The sequence below is a fragment of the Eschrichtius robustus genome, chromosome 13, assembly GCF_028021215.1.
Source record: "Eschrichtius robustus isolate mEscRob2 chromosome 13, mEscRob2.pri, whole genome shotgun sequence".
Taxonomy (NCBI): domain Eukaryota; kingdom Metazoa; phylum Chordata; class Mammalia; order Artiodactyla; family Eschrichtiidae; genus Eschrichtius; species Eschrichtius robustus.
This window is the reverse complement of record NC_090836.1, coordinates 95,770,750-95,791,602: the sequence shown is the minus strand read 5'-3', so window position 1 is coordinate 95,791,602 and position 20,853 is coordinate 95,770,750. Positions and strand designations below refer to the sequence as shown.

Genomic DNA, 20,853 nt, shown 5'->3' with positions numbered 1-20,853 from the left:
AAGATTTTGCAGGAGTCCTGAAGTCTCCCAGGAGTTGGAGCGCAGAGGAGGGGGAAGGGGCTTTTGATAGATGTCAGGGCTGAGGAGGGCGTGGGGTCTGGCAGCCTGGCTTGATCCCCAAAAAAGGCAGCCCCGTGATGGGCAGGTGGAAATGTCATGGTCAGGAGGGGATACGGGAGCCAAAAGAGCCCATATGCACTTGCCCCATGGCTCCTGTGAAAGTGGGGTCTCTGGGCAGGGGTCGGGGCTAGTCCACAAAAGCTGAGGGTGCAGGAAGTTGGTTCACGATGGGACACAGAGGACACAGTGTGGAGGGTGCTGGGCGGGCAGTTACAGGAACGAGGGGTTCACGTGCTTGGTGGTTTGGGTGCTGGGAGGGGAGGGGGCCTGCTGGAGGAGGCTGGGTCCAACCCCCGGAACTCTGGAGACAAAGGTCTGGGCAGGCCTGAGTGGGCTCTGTCGGTCCCCTGCCATCAGAGAAGTTTCTGGATTCCTCTTCAGGTCACCTCAGAAAGAATCTGATGTCCTCCATTCTAATCCTGGCTGGTTCTAATCCCGGCTCTGCCACATTCTGGTTGGGTGACCCGTGAGCCTCAGTTTCCTTGCCTGTAAAATGGGAAGGAAGGCGCTAGCTCTGTAGAGAGCAGGGGAGGAGCTAGGTGGGTATCAGTGTGTAGACAGTGGGTAGAGCTGGGGAGCCTGGCATGCTTGCTGAACGGCAGTCATGCCAGAGCTGGAGGGAAGTTCAGAGATGAGCGCAGGGCCAGTTCGTCTGGGACTTCGAGGCCAAGATTAAGAGTCTGGATTTTATTCTAAACGCACTGGAAACTACTGGAAGGTTGTAAAGGGAGTGGTGCGGTGAAATGACCTGATCTGAGCTTGGGAAAGATTGGTCTGGCTGCTGAGTGGGGAACAGACTGGAGGGGTCAGCAGGGGGAACCGGGAGGCCAGTAAGGGGGTCACCGTGGACCTGGCTGGGGGGACAGCGGAGGCTGGGACTGGGGTGGGGACTGAATAACGCATTTGGTTGTCTCTGTCAGCTTGTTCCCCACCCAAGCCCTGAGCCCTCTCCCTGGCCTGCCCTTCCCAACCCCCTCACCTGGCTTTAACGTCCAGCTCAGGTACCTGCGGGCACTTTCCCTATTAGTCAGGGTAAAGCCCACTAACTGCTGAAACAAGAGCCTCCAAATCTCAGAGGTCCAACACAATAAAAGTGTATTTCTTGCTCATGTGACTGTCCGATGTGGATTGCCTGGGGAGTAGGGGGCGAAGTTCTGTCCTTCAGGTGGCTTCCCCCCGCCCCGCAGGGCTTCACTCCCTCCAGTGGGTTCTTGCAGGATAGGGGGAGGGGAGGAGTGGGGGAGGGATGGAGGGATGGAGGGAGGAACACCGAAGAGGACCAAAATGAGTTTTTTTAGGCCTGAAAGTAAACTAAATCACTTGCACCCACATCTCACTGGCCAGACTCAGTCACACGGCCGCCTCTAACTGCAAGGGAGGCTGGCATATAGAGTCTAGCTGATGCCCAGGCTGGAGGGGCACAGCGGGGTGAGGCGATACATTCCCACGCTGTCTCCATGCTGCAGCCCCCCCACCCCATGCTCCACAGCTGTGAGGTTTCAGGGGGGGATGCAAAGCGTGTGCAATGTTGAACTTTTCCCGGCTCTCCATAGCCCACCACCTGCCTCTCCACCTGAGGCATCCTAGCCTGAGTCCTTGGGCAAAAGCAGAGCCCCCGGGGCCTGAGTTAGAGGATTCTGAGTCTGGGGGCTGCCCCCTTCATAGCTACGCTTGCTGCACCCCAACACCCAGGGCACGTGGCTGCTTAGAGCCGCCTCCCCTGGTCCTACCCCAGCCTGCCTGCGTGCTGCTCATAGAAGCAGGGCTGGCGTCAGTCACCTCCGGCTCCTCCGTGCCTGGCTTGGCCACTGGGCATCCTGGGTGCTCAGTAAATGTTTACAGGATGAAGGAGAGAAGGACAGAGGGACAGAGGGATGGAGGACGAGGAGCCTTGGGCAGTACATGCAGGGCAGACCGAGGCCATCCCCATGGACAAAACCGTTACAAGCTGGGCGCATGATTTCTGCCTTCACCTGGGGATGGATTTTTCTTTTTCTTTTTTATTGAAGTATAGTTGATTTACAACGCTGTGTTAATTTCTGCTGCACAGCAAAGTGACTCAGTTATACACATATACGTTCTCTTTTATATTGTGTTCCAGTATGGTTTATCCTGGGATATTGGATATAGTTCCCTGTGCTATACAGTAGGACTTTGTTGTTTATCCGTTCTGTATGTGATAGTTTGCATCTACTGACCCCAGACTCCCACTCCATCCCTTCCCCTCCCCCCTCCCCCTTGGCAACCACAAGTCTGTTCTCTGCGTCTGTGGGTCTGTTTCTGTTTTCAGAAGTAGGTTCAATAGGTTCATTTGTACCATATTTTAGATTCCACATATAAATGATATCACATGATATTTGTCTATTTGTCTTTCTTGGATGTTTTCTTTATATGCATTTTTTAAAGTTTTAACTGAATTCATGAATTTGGGGGCGGGAAATACATGCACGTGGTATAAAAGTGTCTACAGCGAAAAACGGCCTTCCTGCCCCTTCCTTACCTGGCTTTCCTCCCTGGGAGAACCAGCATGCCCCATTTCTTGGGGAGCTTCCAGAACTATTCTAGGCTTAATAAATCTCGGCTATTTTTCTCATCTTTGTGGTGCTTCTGTTTATTACCCTCTCCTGCAGCCAGAGAGCCTTGCTCTAGGGGAGAGGAGAAGTGGGCTTATTGCGAGCCTACTACGCGTGGTCACCAGGTGAGGTGCTTTACGCTCTCCTGCTGTTTGGTCCTCCTGACACCCCTGCAGGAACTGTTACCCCTCATTCTACAGGTGTGGACATTGAAACACAGGGAAGCAGGTCACTCAGCTTCCAAGCAGCCTCGAATCGGGTCCTGCTTCCCGCTTGGAAGGGAGTCAGCCTGATTCTCTACTCAAGGTCTTCAATGCTGTTTTCTCACTTCTCTGCAGACAGAAACTTCTGCAGAGCTGTTCTTTCTACTCTCCGTCCTGCTCTCCTCATTCCCTTTTCTGAGAGAGACAGCAGCTCACAGGAAAACCCCCGGAGGCAGAGAGTTTAAAATCAGGAGACAGCAGACCGGCTTCTTCTGACACTGGATGGAACTTCACGGGGTCCCTGGGCCTGTGACACAGCACATAGATAGACATGCACCTTTCCAAAGAGGGGTCTGCCAATTTCCATCATTAAAAAAAAAAAAAAAAAAAAAAAAAAAGCCCTGAACTGAACTGATCCCTGCCCCCCAAAGAGGAGGAAAAGGGATTATAAACCATGACTTGAGAAGAGGAGGAAGGTTCTAGAATTTTCAATAAGTAGCCATCAAATTGTTTGCAAAGCCTCCCAAAATAGTCGCCTCTGAATGCTAAACTGAGTAAGGGGCTTCCTGGAAGGCTGGGTGAAAAGGGAAGTCTCGGCGAGTTGGGGTGTCTTATCCCATGGCTGGGGTACACCTAAAGGGACATGTTTGTGTGAGGTCTGGGTGTTAGTGTGTGTGACCGGATGAAGGTGTCAGAGGCTTGAGGTGGCCTGTGAGATGGGGTGGGAGGGAAAAGAAGGGGCCTTGCCCCCATGGGCTCTTGTATGCAGCAAGGCATCTATCTGAGAGTGAGAGACAGCATGTGTGTGAGGGTGTACACGCGCGCCTCCTGCCGCAATATGCACGGTGCCCCCCCCCGACCCCCCCATTCCCCCACCGCCCCCAGCGGAGGAGGGAGATCTTTATCGGTCCCTGCTGCTACAGGAGTTTCAGGCTTTCTAACCAGCCAGATCTCCCCCGCCTCCCCACCCCAGGCCTTGCCCCCTCCATCCTCTGCACAGGAAGTGGGCTGGCCCTGGGGTTTTAGTCTTTGGCGGCTGGCCCCATCAGCCGTCTACTACCTGGGCCGAGGGAGCCGGAGCTGGGCCTTGGGGAGATGGCTCCAGTCCCAGCAGTGGAGAGAAGCAGAGAGAGCACGCCGCAGCCCCATGTCCCAGCTAGGTAAAGTCCCACCTTGCCCTTACCCTGCCCCTGTCCGGTCCCCAGGTACCAGGGGCTCCCTCCTGGCCCCTGCCACCAGCCAGGGGGCTGGAGGTGAAGGTCACGGGGATGACTTTCAGCTCTGACTCAGATCCTCCAGAAGTTTCTGCCTGAACTCCCATCTGCCAGCCCTCACCCCCAACCTTATCTTAGAATTCCCCAGTGACAAGGCAGGCCCTGCTCTCATGGCTCTGGCTTGAGGAAAAGCTGGTCCCTGGTCCTAGGCTTTCCCTCCCTCCCAGCTCTCCCCATGGGAGGCCGGGGGCTACTTTGGGATGAGGGGCTTCCCCAGGCCCTGTGCTGGGCCCCCCAACCCAGAGGGGTGGAGAAGGAGGTGGGAGTCCTGGGAGGGGCAAGGCCAGCTGAGTCTCAGATGTGCTGGGTGCCCAGAGAAGGTGTGGGATGTGGGTGGGAGAGATGCGGCCTACACCGGCGAGGCGCCCCTGTGTAAAGGATACCTTAGGAGGCTGTGGGGCGAGGGGAAAGGAGAGGGACGCCTCTGAGACCTGGCTATGAAGTGGGTGTGCTGCGAGGTTTCTGGGAGCACTGGGCTGGAGGCCGGACCCCTGGGTTCAAGTTCAGCTTTGTCCCTTACTTGTCTGTGTGACCGGGCAGGTCAGTAGGCTCTCCAGGTGCTACCGGAGGGGATGGGACACTCCATCTCTGCGGCTCCCTGCGGGTCAGACTCTCCCTCCACTCCTGGGGGCCGAGACCTCCCACCCTTAACTGTGTTTGGAGCAACTGAGAGGCGGAGCCATCCCCAAGGGTCCCCCTGCTACCCCCGCAGCCAGCATCCCACGCCCAGCTGGGGAGACGCCCTCAGACTTAAACAGCAAGAGGGAGCCCTGTGGTGGGGGGTTTGGCCAGAGAGGACGAGGGGAGAAGGGGCCCATCAAGGTCAGAGGTCAGGTAGGACGTGTCTCCGGCTACCGAGCCCGTGCTTCATGTCCTCCCCCAGCCCCCCTGTACCCTACATCCCATGATGTCAGCCCTGGCAGAGCCTCAGGCTACAACTGACCGAGTTCAAATCCCAGCTTTACCCCGAGAGGCTTACGAGTACCTCAGTCTCGTCATCTGATAAAAGGAGTCATAATGGTACCTACTCATGGGGTTGCTGTGAACTTTAAATGAGGTAATATCTGCAAAGTGCTAACGACAGTGCCGGGCAGAGTGAGGGCTGAGTATTAGTCATTATCACCACTATCACCATTACCACCATCATCATCACCATCATCACCATTGTTGTCCTCTTCTTCTAACTTGACATCAGACGACCTGGGTTTGCGTCCCATCCCTTGGGCAGCTCTGAGCATCAGTCTTGGTATCTATCAAATGAGGATGGCAACACGCACTCTCAGGGCTGCGGTGGGGACCTAATGAGTCAGTAAGTGTGATCGGCTTTGCAGTCACGAAGGGCAGGGCACACGTGCGTGGGTGTGCGTGAGAATCCAAGATGGAAGGCACTGGGGACTCAGAGGTCCCACTTGCCCTCCCTGAGGCTGGGGCTCTTCCTTGCCCTGTGACCTTGAGCAGGTTCCTTAACCTACCTGAGACTCAGTTTCCTCCTCTGCAGGAGGGTGCAGCCTTGGGGACTGCTAGAAGACCCCCTCACCCTGCTGCCTGCATCCTCCTTGCTCTTTGCCCTCTTGGGGGTCACTGCTGCACCCTTTCGGCTATAGGTGGAGGGGAGCTCATTCTAGATTGATGCAACTTCTCCTGCCCAACTTGCTTCGGCTGGGGCTGTGGTTTGGCCCTGACCTTCCCGTGGTCTTGCATACCTTTGCCTCCACCCACCTCCTCTCACCCTGAGGCTCTGTGCCAGATCCTGCCCTGGTCCTGGCTGGCCCTGCTGGCGAGGGTCCGGCCCCAGGTGACACCCTCCAGGGGATCCACGGGGCCCCTACCCCAGGGCCATGATCGATGAGTAAGGGGCACAGGGGTCTTGCTGGAGCCCCTTTCCTGGGCTCTGCGCCTTTTGGGGTCCCAACCCTGCGCCCTTTGCTATAGGGGGTTGGAGGGTCCAAAGAAAGAGGCAACCAGGTCCGCTCCGGGAGCGTTGCCCTGTAGGGACAGTGGGACGGGCAAGGAGGTGCCCCTGGGTACTTCTCTGGGCTCCTTTCCACACCCAGGCCAGATACCCACTGGTCGGCCATGCCCCTGCCGGCCCCTGATTCCCTAGGGTGGGGATGGATATTGTGGGCCTTACCTCTGGGGCCAGCGCCTGGGACAGGGTCTGGGCAGGGCAGAACGATGTGAGGGAATGGGCTTTGGGGTGGAGCGCGGGACGGAATCCCAGCTCTGCCTCTTCCGCGATGTGACCTTGCGCGGGTTAATGGCTTGGAGCCTTTGTCTCCTCATCCGTGTAAGGGGACAATGCACGCACCCAGCCCCTGTTGCTGGGCAGATTAGATAAGCTGGTGTACGGGAAGTGCCTGACTCAGGGTGGGTGTTCAGTCCCTACCCCCCACCCCACTCCCTCCACGAGTATTGCTGTGAGGTATTGCTGTGAGGTAGTCAGCACACGTTTATTGGGCTCCAGGCAGTCTGCCCTGGCTCAGATTCCACAGCTGCCTCTTATCTGCTGTGTGACCTTGGGTAATCTGCTTCACCTCTCTGTGCCTCAGTTTCTCATCTGAAAATGGGGATAATGAGTGTATCTCCAGTAGATGCTCTTATTGCTGCAGTTAAAGAGTTTAAAATAGAGCCCAGCACAGAGGAACCTCTTGACAAATAGTTTTGGTGTGGTTAAGGGAGCAGCCGGGTAGAGAGGAGGTGGGTTCTAATTCCAGCTCTGAGCTGGCCTCCCTATGTGGACGTAAGCAAATCTTTCCTCTTTCTGGGCCTCAGTTTCCCCAACTTTTGAACAAGGGGTTGGGCCTGCTCTGAGAGTCCTTTCAGCAATGAAAACATGGGTCCCAGAATCTCAAAAGGGAAGGAAAGAACATGTGTGGGATAGAGGGACCAACAGATTCAAAGGCCCTGAGGCTGGCATGTGGGGAGCAGAGGGGTGCACCTTGAGAGGACGGGGCCCAGCCTGTCTCTTAGGCAGGGGAGGACGCGGCTGGGTGCTCACTCGTGTTCTCTCCCCTTCTTCCTCCATCCAGGGCTCCCTTCCCCAGCTCCCACCCGCGGATGTGATGGCGGCTCCTGCTCTGTCCTGGTGTCGGTCCTTCCTTGTCCTCCTCTTGCCCCTGGCCATCCCTCGGGCATCTACATCGGTGAACGGTGAGGACCCTGGCATCTGGACCACTGTGCTTTCCCTCAGGGAGGAGGCCAAGGCCCTTCTAGAACTTCTTCCAGGACCCCGGCTTCTTGGCAGAAGCTCCATCCGCTGGGGCAGGAGGCGGGGGGGAGGGGGGCAATGGGACCAGAGACCATCTCCCTCAGCCCTCCACCTGCCCGTGCCGCACCCACGTGCCCCTCCAAGCCGCAGGAAGACACCGTCTTCTTGTCCCTGCCCTGCCTCGACCTGTCTGGGGGTCACTGCAGGCTATGGGGCTCAGTTTTGTCCTCTCTCAAAGGGATTCACGAACCCCTTCTCTGCCTGCCAGGATTGACTACTTCCTCACCTGGTAGGTGCAGGAGTGGCGGGGGAACCTCAGAGGGCCATGGGCACCCTGCAGCCAGCCACGCACGCCTCATCTTACCAGCAGATGCTTCCGAGCTCACGTGCTTCTACAACTCGAGAGCCAATATCTCCTGTGCCTGGAGACGGGATGGGGGACTGCAGGTCACGACCTGCCACATCCATGCTCAGCCGGATAAAAGGTGTGTGTGGGGTCGAGAGACAAATGTACAGAATCTCAGGGATGTGAGATCTGATAGTCACTGACTTTTAGACTATTGAAATCCTAGCTCTCAGACCCCAAGAACTCTGCACTTTGAGAATCTTGGACTAATAGGACCCACAGACTCTTGGTGTCACAGGAGTCTGCAAGAACTTGGGGGTCGGCTATTTAGACTCCTGGAGCCTGAATGGCAGTGGGGCGTGCAGTCCAGGCTGCAGTGGAGGGGCTGGGCATGAGCCAGACAAGGTAGTTTGGGGACATAGGGCTGCTCACCTGCTATGCCGAGGCTGGACTCAGTGTTAGAGGCAAAGGGGGCAGAAGAGGGATCCCCAAACTTTTTGAGTAACCTGGGATTTTGACAGATGCCTAGGGCAGCCGTGGGGACAGGGAACTGGGGAATGGCTGGGGAAACTGGAGACTGGGAAGGAGATGGTGAAGTGTCACCGTGATCCAAACATCCCGGTGGCAGCCAGCAGAGGTGGCTTTGGGGTTTGACCTTGGCTCCCAGGTGGATGGTGATTACAAGGGGCTCTGAAGGCCTCATCAAGAATCATCTTCACCCTAAACCCTATGGGGAGACTTTGGAGGGCTTTAGGCGGGGAAGGCCGTGTGTCCTGAACTGGTTTGTTTCTAGATCACTTTAGCCGCCGTGAGGCCTGGCTGGGATGAAGAGGCAGGAAAAGATGCTCACGAAGGGAGGTCGGCACGTGGGGGTTGGCATAGAGCCCGGGCACAGACCAGCAGCGCTGCATGGGGACTCTCCCAAGGGCCAGCTCTGGGGTGGTGGGGGGGGGGGGTCCCTCTTTTTCTTCTAAGAGGGTTCTTTTGTCTTGAAAGGCAGTGGAACGGATCCTGTGAGCTGCTCCCAGTGAAGCCGGGATCCTGGGCGTGTAACCTCATCCTAGGACCCCCAGATGTGAGTAGCCGTAGCTGAGGGGAGAGGCCAGGGGGCCGGTGGGTGCAGAGGGGCGTCCTTCCAGGGGAGGAGCTGGGGCCCAGCAAGCCCAGTGCCCAGGGGCTGCGGCACAGCAGGCTTCTGGGGCTGAGGAGGCAGAAGGAGGGAGGTGGCATCCAAGGAGAACAGAGGCCTGACCTGGGGGTTGAGGGATCCGAGGTACGTGAGGCATCGGCCACTCTGCCTCTGCTCCTGCTGTGTCCCCCATGCTTTGTGGAGCCTGTGACACTCCTGTGTTCCTTATCAAGTGGGGAGAGCACCTACTAGTCATAATAACCCCCATATCCGACTCCTCCCGAGGTCTGGGCAAGTACAGGGTGGGGTGGGGTTAACAGTGTGGATTGCACAGCTGGACGGTCCGGGTTCCATCCCTGGCTCCATCCTATACCAGCTGGGTGACGTTGAGCATCTTCTGAGTCCCAGTTACCCCTTCTGTAAAAGGGAATATTAACGATCCTTACCTGGTAGGGTTGTTCTGAGGATCAAGCGCTTAGAACGCCACTCAGAACAGAACATGCATTTGACACGATTGCCAGGGGATCCTTACGACTATGCGTGGGTACCAGCACTGTCCCCTTCTTATCAATGAGGAAACTGAGGCTCAGAGAGGTGAGGTCCCTGCCCAAGTCACATAGCCAGGGAGAGGCAGAGCTGGGATTGAACCCAGGTCTGTGAGACCCCCAGCCTGGGCCTTTCAACCTTACACTAGGCTGCCTCTCAAAGAGCAGGAGGCTGTGTCCATCAGATTATTGTCTGGCAAACCTTTCTTGGCAGCGGTGGGCACCAGGGATGCCCAGACCACATTTTCCAACCCTTATCAGGTTCTGTACATTCTCCAGGAGCAGGAGAATGTGGAGACGGGCTCACATGACACAGTGTAGCTGATAAAGGCAGAGCCCCTCGAACCAGATTGCTGTGCCTGTCCCCTTGAGCTCTGCAGATGGTCTGGCTTCAGATCCTTGCCTCACCTAGCTGTGTGGCCTTAGGCAAGTCCCTCAGCCTCTCTGTGCTTCAGTCTCCTCAGCTGTAGGATGAGAATAGCAATTGTGCTCGTCTCATTGGGTACTGAGAGAATTAAATGAGATAATATACATGCGGTGCTTAGTAGAGTGCCTGGCACAGGGTCAGTACTCAGCAGAACGTATTATTGGCATCTTTGCAACAATGACAATTATATTAATAATAATACAGTAAGTCCCCTACATACGAACCTTCAAGCTGCAAACTTTCAAAGGTGTGAATGTGCGTTTGCATGTCCAATCGTGTAAGTTAGTTCATGTGTCTGGCGTACGTTGTCACGTGCGTGCATCCTCTACAAGTGGTTGTGCTTTTTGCACTTTACTGTACAGTACTGTATAGAGTACAGTAGTACAGTATCTTTATTTCAAGCCCGGGATGCCTGGTGGAAGCAAGTGTAAAAGCAGTGGTATATAACCGATTGTGTTAGTTGGGTACCTAAGCTAACTTTGTTGGACTTACGGACAAATTGGACTTACAAGCGTGCTCTCGGAACGGAACTCGTTCATATGTAGGGGACTTACTGTAATAATGTGATGATACTATTATTATCTGGGAAAATCTGGCCCCCATAGCAGCTGGTAGGCGGCTGGGGCAGGGTCCTCGGGGTGGAGACGAAGCAATTGTTCTCCGCTCCAGGAACTCTGATGATCAAGTTCAAGGTTTGTTTACAGTGGGTCCTGCGGCAGGTCAGAGGGACTGTGCCCAGGGTCCTGGGCCTGAAAACACCACCCCGGACCCCGGAATGCAGATGCTAACAGGGTCTGCACCAGACCCTCCTCCTGCCGGGCTGCAGGGCTGCCCTCCGCACAGGGAGGAGGCGGCCGTAAGCCGTTCACTTGGCCAGGGCTACGGTCTCTGTGGGGCTCTGGATGCAGAGGCCTGAGTTTGCATCCAGGCTCCCCTGCTGACCAGTTGTGTGATTTGGGGCAAGTCCCTTAACCAGTCCCAGCCTCAGGTTTCACACCTGCAGTGTGTGGATGGGCAACTGTGAGCATCAGCCAGAGAAGCGCCTAAGGTACCTGAACAGTGCCTGCCCACAGGAGATGCTGGTTCCTAGCCATTTCCTTCCAGAAAAGTGAGGGTGCGGGGGTGGAGAGAGATGGGGGAGAGGAAGCTTTCACACTCAAAGCTATAATGCAAGCATAGGCCCGGGCCTGCACCTTCTTGGGGGCTCATCCTGCTTGCACACCTCTTGTGACGGGGAACTCCCTCCCTCCCAAGGCAGCTCACTTCACTTGGATCAGGGATTGACAAATTACTATGGCCCATGGGCCAAAGCCAGCCTGCTGCCTGTTTTTATAAATAAAGTTTTATTGGCACACAGCCAAGCGCGTTCGCTCTCATATGACAACGGCAAAGTTGAATAGTCGTGACAGAGACCATATGACCTGCAGAGTCAAACATATTAACTAACTGACCCTTTTCAGAAAGCTTGCTGGGCCCTGCCTTAGACGGAGGGGCCCAGGGAGGGGGTCCAGCTTGTCGCAGTCGTGGTCTCCCCTCCTGTCCTCCCCCGTCCTCATCCCAGCAGCCTCCCCCTCCCCGCACCAGCTGCCGGCAGCTACATCCCTGGCCTCCTTCCCTTGCAGTCTCAGAAACTGACCATAGTTGACGTCATCAACTTGACCGTGACGTGCCGCGAAGGGGAGAGGTGGAGGAGGATGATGACCCAGACTTTCAAGCCCTTTGACAACAGTGAGAGAGGACTCCAGGGTGGGGCTGGGCGGGGGTTGGGGGGGTGGGCACCTCCCTCCCTGTCTCCCCCTCTGGGATCACCCTGCTCCAGTCTCTCCCCATCAGCTTCCATGCCCACATCTGACCAACCCACTGCCCGCTGAACTTGGGATGAAGTCCCGGGTCCCTACCCTGGCGTTCAAGGCCACTTGGCCTGGCTTCCCTCTCCAGCATGCCTCCTCTCATGGCCTATATTCCTGCCACACCAAAGCCCAGTTCTCCAGATTCAACTTGCCCATCCATGCCTCTGAGTCCTTGCACGCGCTGGCCCCACTGCTTGGAAGGCTCTTCCCACCCGGAAAATTCCCACTCACCCTTCAAGGCTCAGTGAAGAGTCACCTCCTCCAGGAGTCCTTCCCAGACTCCCCCACCTCTTTCAGGGTGTTTATGTCCTGGGTCTTTGCTGCCTGATTATGGGTCTGTCTCCCTCATTGGGCTGTGAACTTCCCTGAGGGTAGAGCCTCTGCCATCCCCATGTCTCCATTCTGAATACTCAGCATCAGGCTCGATCTGGGCAGCGCTCTGGGAAGGTTTGTTGAACGACTGAGTGCCCTGCCCCACCCCCAGCCTTCACCCACCTCCCTTCCCGAACTTGGAGGTCATCTCTAGGGAAGAGACGGGGGCAGAGGGTGAGATCCAGGGTTCTAAATGCAGCCCTGCCTTAATTGAGTGCAATCTGACTGGCAGATCATTTAACATGTCTGAGCCTCAGTTTCCTCATCTGTAAAGTGGGGATAACCAATTACCCACTGCCCGTGGTTGCTGTAAGTAGCCTATAAGCCAAGACACAGAAACTGCTTAGCACGTGCTCAATAAACATTTGCTTATTATTATTTGTGTGGTTCTACAGAGTCTCAGATGTATAAAAATTTAGAACAATTGAACTTCAGAATCATACAATCTTACAATCATATAAGGTTGATGAAATAGAATTAAGTAAAATAAATGAGATGATCCAGGTAAAACTCTCTGATCAATTCTGAGTGCAGAGAAAGGCTGCCTTGATTCATTCATTCAGCAGGTATTTAATCAAGGGCCTACCATGTGCCAGGTAATGTTCCAGGCACCAAGGATACCCGGAAGAATCAAGTCACTGCCCTCAACGAGCTCAGAGTCTGGTGGGGGAGACAGAAAATGAATAAAGGACCAGAAGTAGATATTTAATATGTTGGGTGTTGATAAGTGCTAGGAAGAGAAATGAAACAGGTGAGGGGGACAGAGAGTGGTTGGTGGTTGGGGAAGGCTTCTCTGAATATGTGATATTTGAGCAGGGACCTGCCAGTCTCCGGGGAAAGGGAACGCAGGGAGGGAGGAGCAGCACGTGCAAAGGTGGAGGTGGGAGCCCGGCACGGCTTTCTCATCTCAGCATCAGCCTCCGGTGTCCCCCAAGCTTTTTCTCTCTCCTTTTATCTCTTCCCGTCTCCAGTTCGTCTGATGTCCCCCCACTCCCTCCAAGTCGTCCACATAGGGACCCACAGAGGCAACATAACCTGGAATGTCTCCCAGTTCTCCCACTACATTCAGAGCAGCGTGGAGTTTGAGGTCCGGACAAGGTCCCCGGGCTGCAGCTGGGAGGTGAGTACCTAGCTCCACCCGGACCTGCCCTGATTCCTTCCTGTCCTCGTCACCCTGGCTGTCCTTCATCTCAGCAAAGCCACAGAAGCCCCTAAGCAGCCGCTGCCGCTCCTCTGTACTGCCTGCCCCGCTTCCCCCTCCCTCCGTGTGTCCCCTGACACCCCAGGGGTCCAGCTGGTGGTGGATTCCAGGCAAGATTTACAAAGCCAAGAGGCAGGCGACTGCCCTCTCTGGAGATTTCAGAGGCCCTGGGCAACCACCCTTCCCTCTTCAAATCCAGTGTGGTCCAAGTCCACGGGAGCTGGGACTTCCTGACGGTCCAGTGGTTAAGACTCCGCCCTTCCCCTGTAGGGGGCATGGGTTTGATCCCTGGTCCGGGAAATAAGGTCCCACATGCCAAGGGGTGCTGCCAAAAAAAAAAAAAAAAAAAACAAACTATAAAAAAACAAGTCCACAGGGGTTGGTTGCTTACTCATTCACTTATCCATTCCTTTATTCTCTCACTCACTCACACTCACTCACTCACTCAACAAACGTTCACTGAGTACCTACTACGTGCTAGATGCGGGGAGAGAGTGGAGGGCGGGCCTGATGAGCTGCCTGCTCTCAGGAAACTCACATGGGGGATGGGGGCAGACAGCCGGTGCCCAGAAACAGGAGACTATGGGATGTTGATACATACTATCATGAAAATTAAATGTGATAACGCAGTTGAGAAGGGCTGGGCCAGGCTACTTCAGACTCAGGTGACCAGGGAAGGCCTTTCTGAGATCTGGGGTTCAAGCAGGAGCTGACCTTTTGAGGATCTGGGGAGGGTCTTCCAAGCAGAAGAAAGAGCCATTGCAAAGGCAAGACATGGCCTGTGTGTCTAGGGCACCGGAAGAAAAGCAAAAAGGGTGATGCAGAGGTGGGAGAAGTGTTTGGGAAATCCCTCTTTCTGGTCGAGTGGAGAATAGACTATAGCAGAGCACGGGGTTGGGGGGAGGGGAAGCAGGGGGACCTTGTATGGTGCCCAGAGGTGGTGGGAGCTCAGACCTGGAGGAGGAAGGAGTGGAGAGAAGGCGGAAGGGTGCAGAGATAGTTTCCAGAGGCGGAACCAGGTTCTGGACGTGGAACCAGCTGACTGGCAGATGGCTTTGGATGTGGGAGGCGTTTAGGATGACCCTGGAGTTTTGGGCCCCAGCAACTGGGTAGTCAGGGAGCCTTTCTGTAGGATGAGGGGACAGTGGAGGGCAGGTGGCTGAAGGGAATAAAGGAAGGTGTTGTTCTGCTCGGCGTCTCGGCCAGCCCTGCCACAGGAGGTGAGGTGGGCAGTGGGGACCCCTCTGGTCTGACAGCCCTGTTTCTGCCCCAGGACACCCTGCCGCTGACCCTCAGGCAGAACCAGCAATGGATCTCCCTGGAGATGCTGGCTCCAGACACGCTGTATGAGCTTCAGGTGCGGGCCAGGCCCCAGCTAGGCAACCACGAGGCTTGGAGCCCCTGGAGCCAGCCCCTGGCCTTCAGGACAAAGCCTGCAGGTACTGATGGGGAGCTGGGGTGGGGATGCAGCTCTGGCAGGAGGCAGTGGCTGGTGCGGGAGGCTTGGGGTGTAGGTATGGAGCCCTTTGGCCATCATTAGCTCACTTGATGTGACCCACAGGGTGGGCAACATGGGCGTGTTTTACAGATGGGAACAGGGGACCAGTGAGGGGGTGGGACTTGCCATTGGCCTTGTGAGTTCGTGGGGAGGCCAGCGAGGCGCCTTCCACTCTCTCCACCCTGAAACGTCAAACTCTTGGTTTCTGCCGAGGTCAGGGGTGGGCTGTTTTCACCTGTTAGCCTGTTTCCTCATCTGTAAAGTGGGTACCATGGTACCGAGGCAGGGATGCTGTGACAAAGCATGTCGGCCGCGACGCCCCGTGTCGGCTGGGCACACAGCAGGACTGCTGGACCAGCTGGGACCCTGTAAAGGCCTTGGGTCAGAGGTCGGCCTGTCCCTCAGCACCAGGTCATGGGTGGGGGATGCTGGATTGAGCCAGGGTGGGTGGGGGCACTTCTCTAACCCCTCCCCTTCTCTTCCTCCCACCCTGGGCAGCAACCAGGAAGAAGACCCCGACCCTTCCTTGGTTGGGCCACATCATGTTGGGCCTCAGCTGCGCTTTTGGTTTTGCCCTCTTGGTTTACTTTCTGACCAGCTTTCGGTACAACAGGCTGTGGTAAGAGCGCTCCCCTCCCTGTCCTTCATGCTCCTGTCTGACACGACCCCCTCCCCGCCAGGTCAGGTTCTGGGCTGAGCCCCCTGCTCTCACTCTCCAGTGCTCCCTCTGCCCTCCCAAGAGCCCTCCCTGCCTAACACCTGGCCTTTCCGCCAAAGATGGAAGCCCATGGAACCAGCCCGAGGGGAGTGGGGCGGGGAGAGCCCCACGGGAGCCCTGCCCAGAGCATCATTCCCAGGACTTGAGTACGTGTGTGTGTGCACTTGCCAGCTGCCTGTGTGTTGGGGGGTCCTCGTGTGTCTGGGCATTCATTTGTTTATTCCTTTATTTACTGAGTCCTAGCTCTGGGCTGGGTACGGTGCTGACTGCTGGGAACGCAAGGGCAACCACAGGCATGTCGTCCCATCTTCATGGACCCACAGTCCCATGGGGGAAGGCAGATCCATCTTAATCATGCACGTTTATAACGACACACGTGATTAGGCTGGTGAAGGAAGGAAGGTACCATATGTACTGGAAGCAGGCAACAGGGAAAGGAACCTCAGCTAAGGGGTGGCCGGGGGTCGGGGGGGTGCTTCCCTGAGGAAGTAATGATTGAGTCCACTGAAATCTGGAGAAGTGAACCAGTCAGGGAAGGGTCGGGGAGCACATCTCAGGAGGAGGAAATAGCTTGTCCAAAGATCCTGGGTGGGAACAAGGCAGGAGCATTCCAGGAACTGAAAATGCAGGGAGGTGGGTGTGGCCAGAGACCAGAAAGGAGCTCGGGACCCGAGCATGGACCTCTGGGTGGCAGCCAGGTTTTCTGGGGGTCTTGAGGCTGTGGCATACAACTTGAGGCAGATGCACACAGATACTGGGGCACTCAGCTTGGCAAGCAGAGCATGGGCTGGAATTCAGCCTCCATTCACCACCGCGCCCCCCCCACCCCCAAAAAAACCCCAGGTGCCCTTGGGCAGTGCACAGCTTGAACCACCGTCCATGGCAGCCTTGACTAGGTGGCTCACCATCTGGTGTCTCTCCTACCTCCCTCCTCTTGGTTCACTCTGCTCTATTAGGGCTGATCAGAGCCCTTTCTTCTTTGTCCCCTACCGCTCTGGCTTGCATGGTCCCCCACCCTCGCATCCTTCTCTTGCATGGCATCCTGCCCTCTGTCTCCTCATTACAATGAATGGTAAACTTGCACACTTGCTTCACTGTCTGGCTCCCCATTAGAATGTCAGTTCCTTAAGAGCAGGGACCTCCTCTGTTGGCTATTCTTGCGTCCCCAGTGCCCAGCACAGTACCCTCCCTTACTGGGCACACGATCAATACCGACAAAATAAATGAACAGCTCGGCGCCCTGCCCTCAGAGCTGCGGGGCTGATGGCAGGACACTGTGGTCCCCTTCCCTTCTCACCCTCTTTCCCTCCCTTCCTCTCCCCTGTCCAGGCTGAAGAAGGTTCTGAAGTGTCACATCCCAGACCCCTCGGAGTTCTTTTCCCAGCTGAGCTCCGAGCATGGAGGAGATTTCCAGGTAGGAGTCTGGAGGTGGAGGACAGAGTAGGCAGTTGGCACGGGCTGGCCGGAGGGTGGGCAGTGGTGTGGAATGGGTGGGGAGGAGGTGCAGGAACAGCGGGTTTTTGCCCTTTGTGGAAGAAGAAATGTAAAGTGAGCTGCCTCGCGGATGGACGCGGGCCCCTTTCCCCAGTGTTCTCAGGCTGAATGGCAGCTCCCATCTGAGCCAGACTGCCTGGGCTCTAACCCCGGCTCCACCACTTCCTGGCTGTGTGGCCTTGGGCAAGTTATAGAACCTCTGGGTGTCTCAATTTCCTCACCTGTAAAATGGTGGGTGGTGGGGGGATAATGTTACTATGTGTATGGTCCCAAGGACATTGCCTGGCACACAGCAAGTGCTCACGAAGCTCTAGCCAGAATTACTGGCACCAGGCTGTTGATGGAGCAGGATTTGCCAGGTGCAAGTTCTCTCCACCCCGCTCCCTGTGCAGACCTGCCCCGTGGGGCTAGTGCTTTCCCTGCTCTTGCAAAAACTCCCTGGCCAGGCGCCGTGACTTATCACAGACGTAAGCAAGGCCTCTAGGCATTTCTAGTTACAAAACACAGATTCATTTTAAAAGTGCACACCCACATGTCAGAACACTCAGCGCCATTTAAAGTTTAGTCATCTCCCCTCCCTCAGCCCACACATGCTTCAGGAAGGAAGTTTCAAGGGGGTAGGGGGATGTGGTGGGCTGCTTCTACCACCCCACCCCCGCTCTAGGCTCCCTGGATTGGTGTTGGTGGAGGGGGGGGGCGGTGAGGTGGGGGCGGAGAGAAGTCAGGAGGAATGTTGAGGGGCTGGAAAGCCATGCTGGACCAGAGCTGTCAGGAGCTGGCTTTGGTGTTCTCTATCAGGGCTGATCAGAGCCCCTTCTGGAATTCTTCGGAAAACTCCCATGACTGGGGGTAGCTTACCTACAGCACTCTTGATGAGGGGGAATGTATCTCCTTAAAATTCCTCCTTCAGCCCTAAATGTAGTGAGCTCCCCATCAACAGAGGTATTCAAGTCAGCCTTGGCTGACTATGTGTCAGCCACATGGCAGAAGGGATTCCTACATTGGAACCGGCTGGAGGCAGGACTAGATGCATCCTCAGACCTCTTCTGCCTTGAAGTCCTTCTCATTCTATGGGCTTAGGACATTTTGAGGTGGGACTGGGGTCCTTTCTAGAGAGTTGCAAGCCACTCCATCTTCCCACGAGGTCATCCCCAGGTCTAGATGCCTGGCCCAGGCCTGCTGTGTGGAGGGGGTGTCCTGAGGAGGCCCTGGGGATGCATGATGTGACTGGGGGCTGGCCAAGAGGGACCCCACCCTCTCCTCTGCATGTGGGTGACAGGCCAGCTGCTCTCTCTCTCTCTGCCCCAGAACCCCCGGCTCCAAGACTGCAAGGCCCACTGCCCTGCCTGTGGGACCTGGGAACGCGTGTGCCAGTGTATATGAAGGGGGATGAGTCTCTTCCTGTGCCCCCCGCCCATCTGCGCTTCAGGGCATTGTGGATGGAGGCCTAGGCCCAGGAAGTGCCTGACCACACACAGCTCTGAGGGCGGCCCAGCGAGGCCCAGCACACCAGTGCTGGCCCCAGGCCTGCCCTCTTTTTCTTCTGGCCCCTGCTCAGCACTGCTGCCTGGCCCTGCCCTCTGCTGCTTCTTCTAGCATTGGAGCCACACCTGACCTGGCTCTTTCCCTGCCTCCCTAGCCTGCTATCCCTCTTTGCCATCCTTAGTTTGCCCTCGCTCTCCCTCTCTCTCGGCCTTTTCTCCTGTAACATGAACTCCTGGTTTGGGGGAGGGTGTAGATTTTGTCGAGTGGCTCAGCCCCGGGAACTCACTCCGGGAACGGAGAACCAGGATGTTTCTCTTCTGGTCCATTAATTCATCTGCAGAACATCAACTGGGCCCCTAGGCCCTGTGCTGGGCACAAGAGTGCGGGGGGCCTGGTCCCATCAGGCCTGGTCCCTGTGCTGGGGGGACCACAGTCCAGCTGCAGAGGGGTCCCAGGACAGAAGGCTGTTGGGGGTTCTCAAGGGCACCCTCTTGAGGCCCCATCACCCTGCCCTGAGGGGTGAACACTCCCCTACACTTCTGCTGGGTAGTCTGCATTTTACCTGTGCCAGGTGTTTCCACCTTCATTTTCTTCTTTAACATCTCTCTGCTGGCCCATAGTGAGGAAGTCAGGAAAGAGGCAGCTAAATGTGGAATTGAGGCTCAGAGAGGTACAGTGACCTGCCCAGGGTCACACAGCTAGAGAGTGCCAGCGCCAGGGCTGGAACCCAGGTCTCCCTGTTCCTTGCCAGGGCTCTGTGGACTCCAGAGCAACTGAGAAGTGCCCTGATGGGTGCTTTCCTCTCTCTGTGGATGGAGGGCATGGGGGGTGGAGGGCTGCAGGGCACCAGGAGGGAGTGGTCAACTGGGGGACAATTAGCTCCCCACTGGAGATGGTTCCATGGCAGTGTGAGTGGGGAACCTGGGACCCAGCTCTTCCACCTGCTGGCTGTGTGATCAGGGCCCGGGCACAGGCCCTCTCTGGGCAGCTGTATGGTGACTGTGATGTGCTCTCGGGACCCTTTCTGCTTCAGCAGTGGTTGGTTGGTTCACACACTCTCACTGGTCCCCACCAGACACTCTGAGGATTCTACCAATTGCTATGTTCCCGGGACCGAGAGCGGCACCAGGCTCACAGGAGCTGCTTGATAAACAGTCACACATTGAACCAAGACATCCCCTGGGCACCTACAGCGAGCCAGGAAGGCCTGTGCTGGGCCTGGGAAACAGCCACACCCCCTGGGCTGATGCAGAGGGTTCCCCAAACCAGTGGGCAGGGTTTGTGTGTGTGTGTGTGTGTGTGTGTGTGTTTGGGAGGTGGGGGCTACAGTCAAGGAGGGCTTCCCGGAGGGGGCAGCCCTGAGCGGACTGCTGAAGGAGGACAAGTTAGGGGACGTTGCTGAGTCTGGAAGAGGTGGCCACTCACCCTCCCGCTGCTCTTTCTCCTGGCAGAAGTGGCTCTCCTCGCCCTTCCCCTCATCCTCCTTCAGCCCCAGCGGCCCACTGCCCGAGATCTCCCCACTGGAGGTGCTGGACAGGGACTCCAAGGCCACGCAGCTGCTCCTTCTGCAGCAGCAGGACAAGGGCTCGCCATCCTCAACCGAGACCAGCGGCCACTCGGTGACCAGCTGCTTCACCAACCAGGGCTACTTCTTCTTCCACCTCCCAAACGCCCTGGAGATTGAGGCCTGCCAGGTGTACTTTGCCTACGACCCCTTCATGGAGGAGCCCGATGAGGGTGGGCCCGGGGTGCCAGAGGGGGCTCTTCTCCCACCCCTGCCACCTCCTCCAGGGGAAGAGGATGCCTACTGCACCTTCCCCCCTGGGGACGACCTGCTGCTCTTCTCCCCCAGTCTCCTCGGTGGCCCAGGCCCCCCGAACACTGCCCTGGGGGGCACTGGGGCTGGTGAAGAGAGGCTGCCCTCCGCCCCGCAGGAGGGAGTCCCTGGAGACTGGGACCCCCAGCCCCTGGGGCCTCCCACCCCGGAAGCCCCTGACCTGGTGGATTTGCAGTCACCCCCGGAGCCGGCGCCGGGAGAAGCAGGAGTGGAGGTGTCTGTCCCCAGCCCGAGGGAGGGGGCCGGCTTCCCCTGGGCCAGCTCTCCTGGGCAAGGCCAAGTCCGGGCCCCCATCTCCTGCCTGACCCTGAACACCGATGTCTACCTGTCCCTCCAAGAGCTCCAGGATCAGGACCCGGCTCACGCAGTGTAGACAGACGGCCAGGGCTGGGAGGCAGGTGGCCTTCCGCTGCTGCACCAGGCCCAGCTGAGGACTCTCTGTCTGTGAGGCTTGTCCACTGCTGATACGCGGTGTCCAGCTGCCCCCGGTCATCTCTGGCCAGAGGGCCCTCACCCAGCCCTGCACACTCGGCTGTTCGCTTCCACACCTCATTTGCTGCTCCCTGGTCCTAC

The 20,853-nt window shown here is 56.8% G+C and overlaps 1 protein-coding gene across 1 annotated transcript; it reads left to right on the top strand.

The window, feature by feature from the left end:
• Window positions 1-7,232: 7,232 nt before the first annotated feature.
• IL2RB (interleukin 2 receptor subunit beta) lies at window positions 7,233-20,653 on the top strand. Its single transcript, XM_068561885.1, has 9 exons — window positions 7,233-7,320; window positions 7,749-7,863; window positions 8,721-8,799; window positions 11,448-11,553; window positions 13,019-13,167; window positions 14,522-14,687; window positions 15,245-15,365; window positions 16,794-16,878; window positions 19,895-20,653. Exons 1-9 carry the CDS (start codon window positions 7,233-7,235, stop codon window positions 20,651-20,653), a joined length of 1,668 nt encoding a protein of 555 aa, XP_068417986.1.
• The last annotated feature ends 200 nt before the right edge of the window (window positions 20,654-20,853 follow it).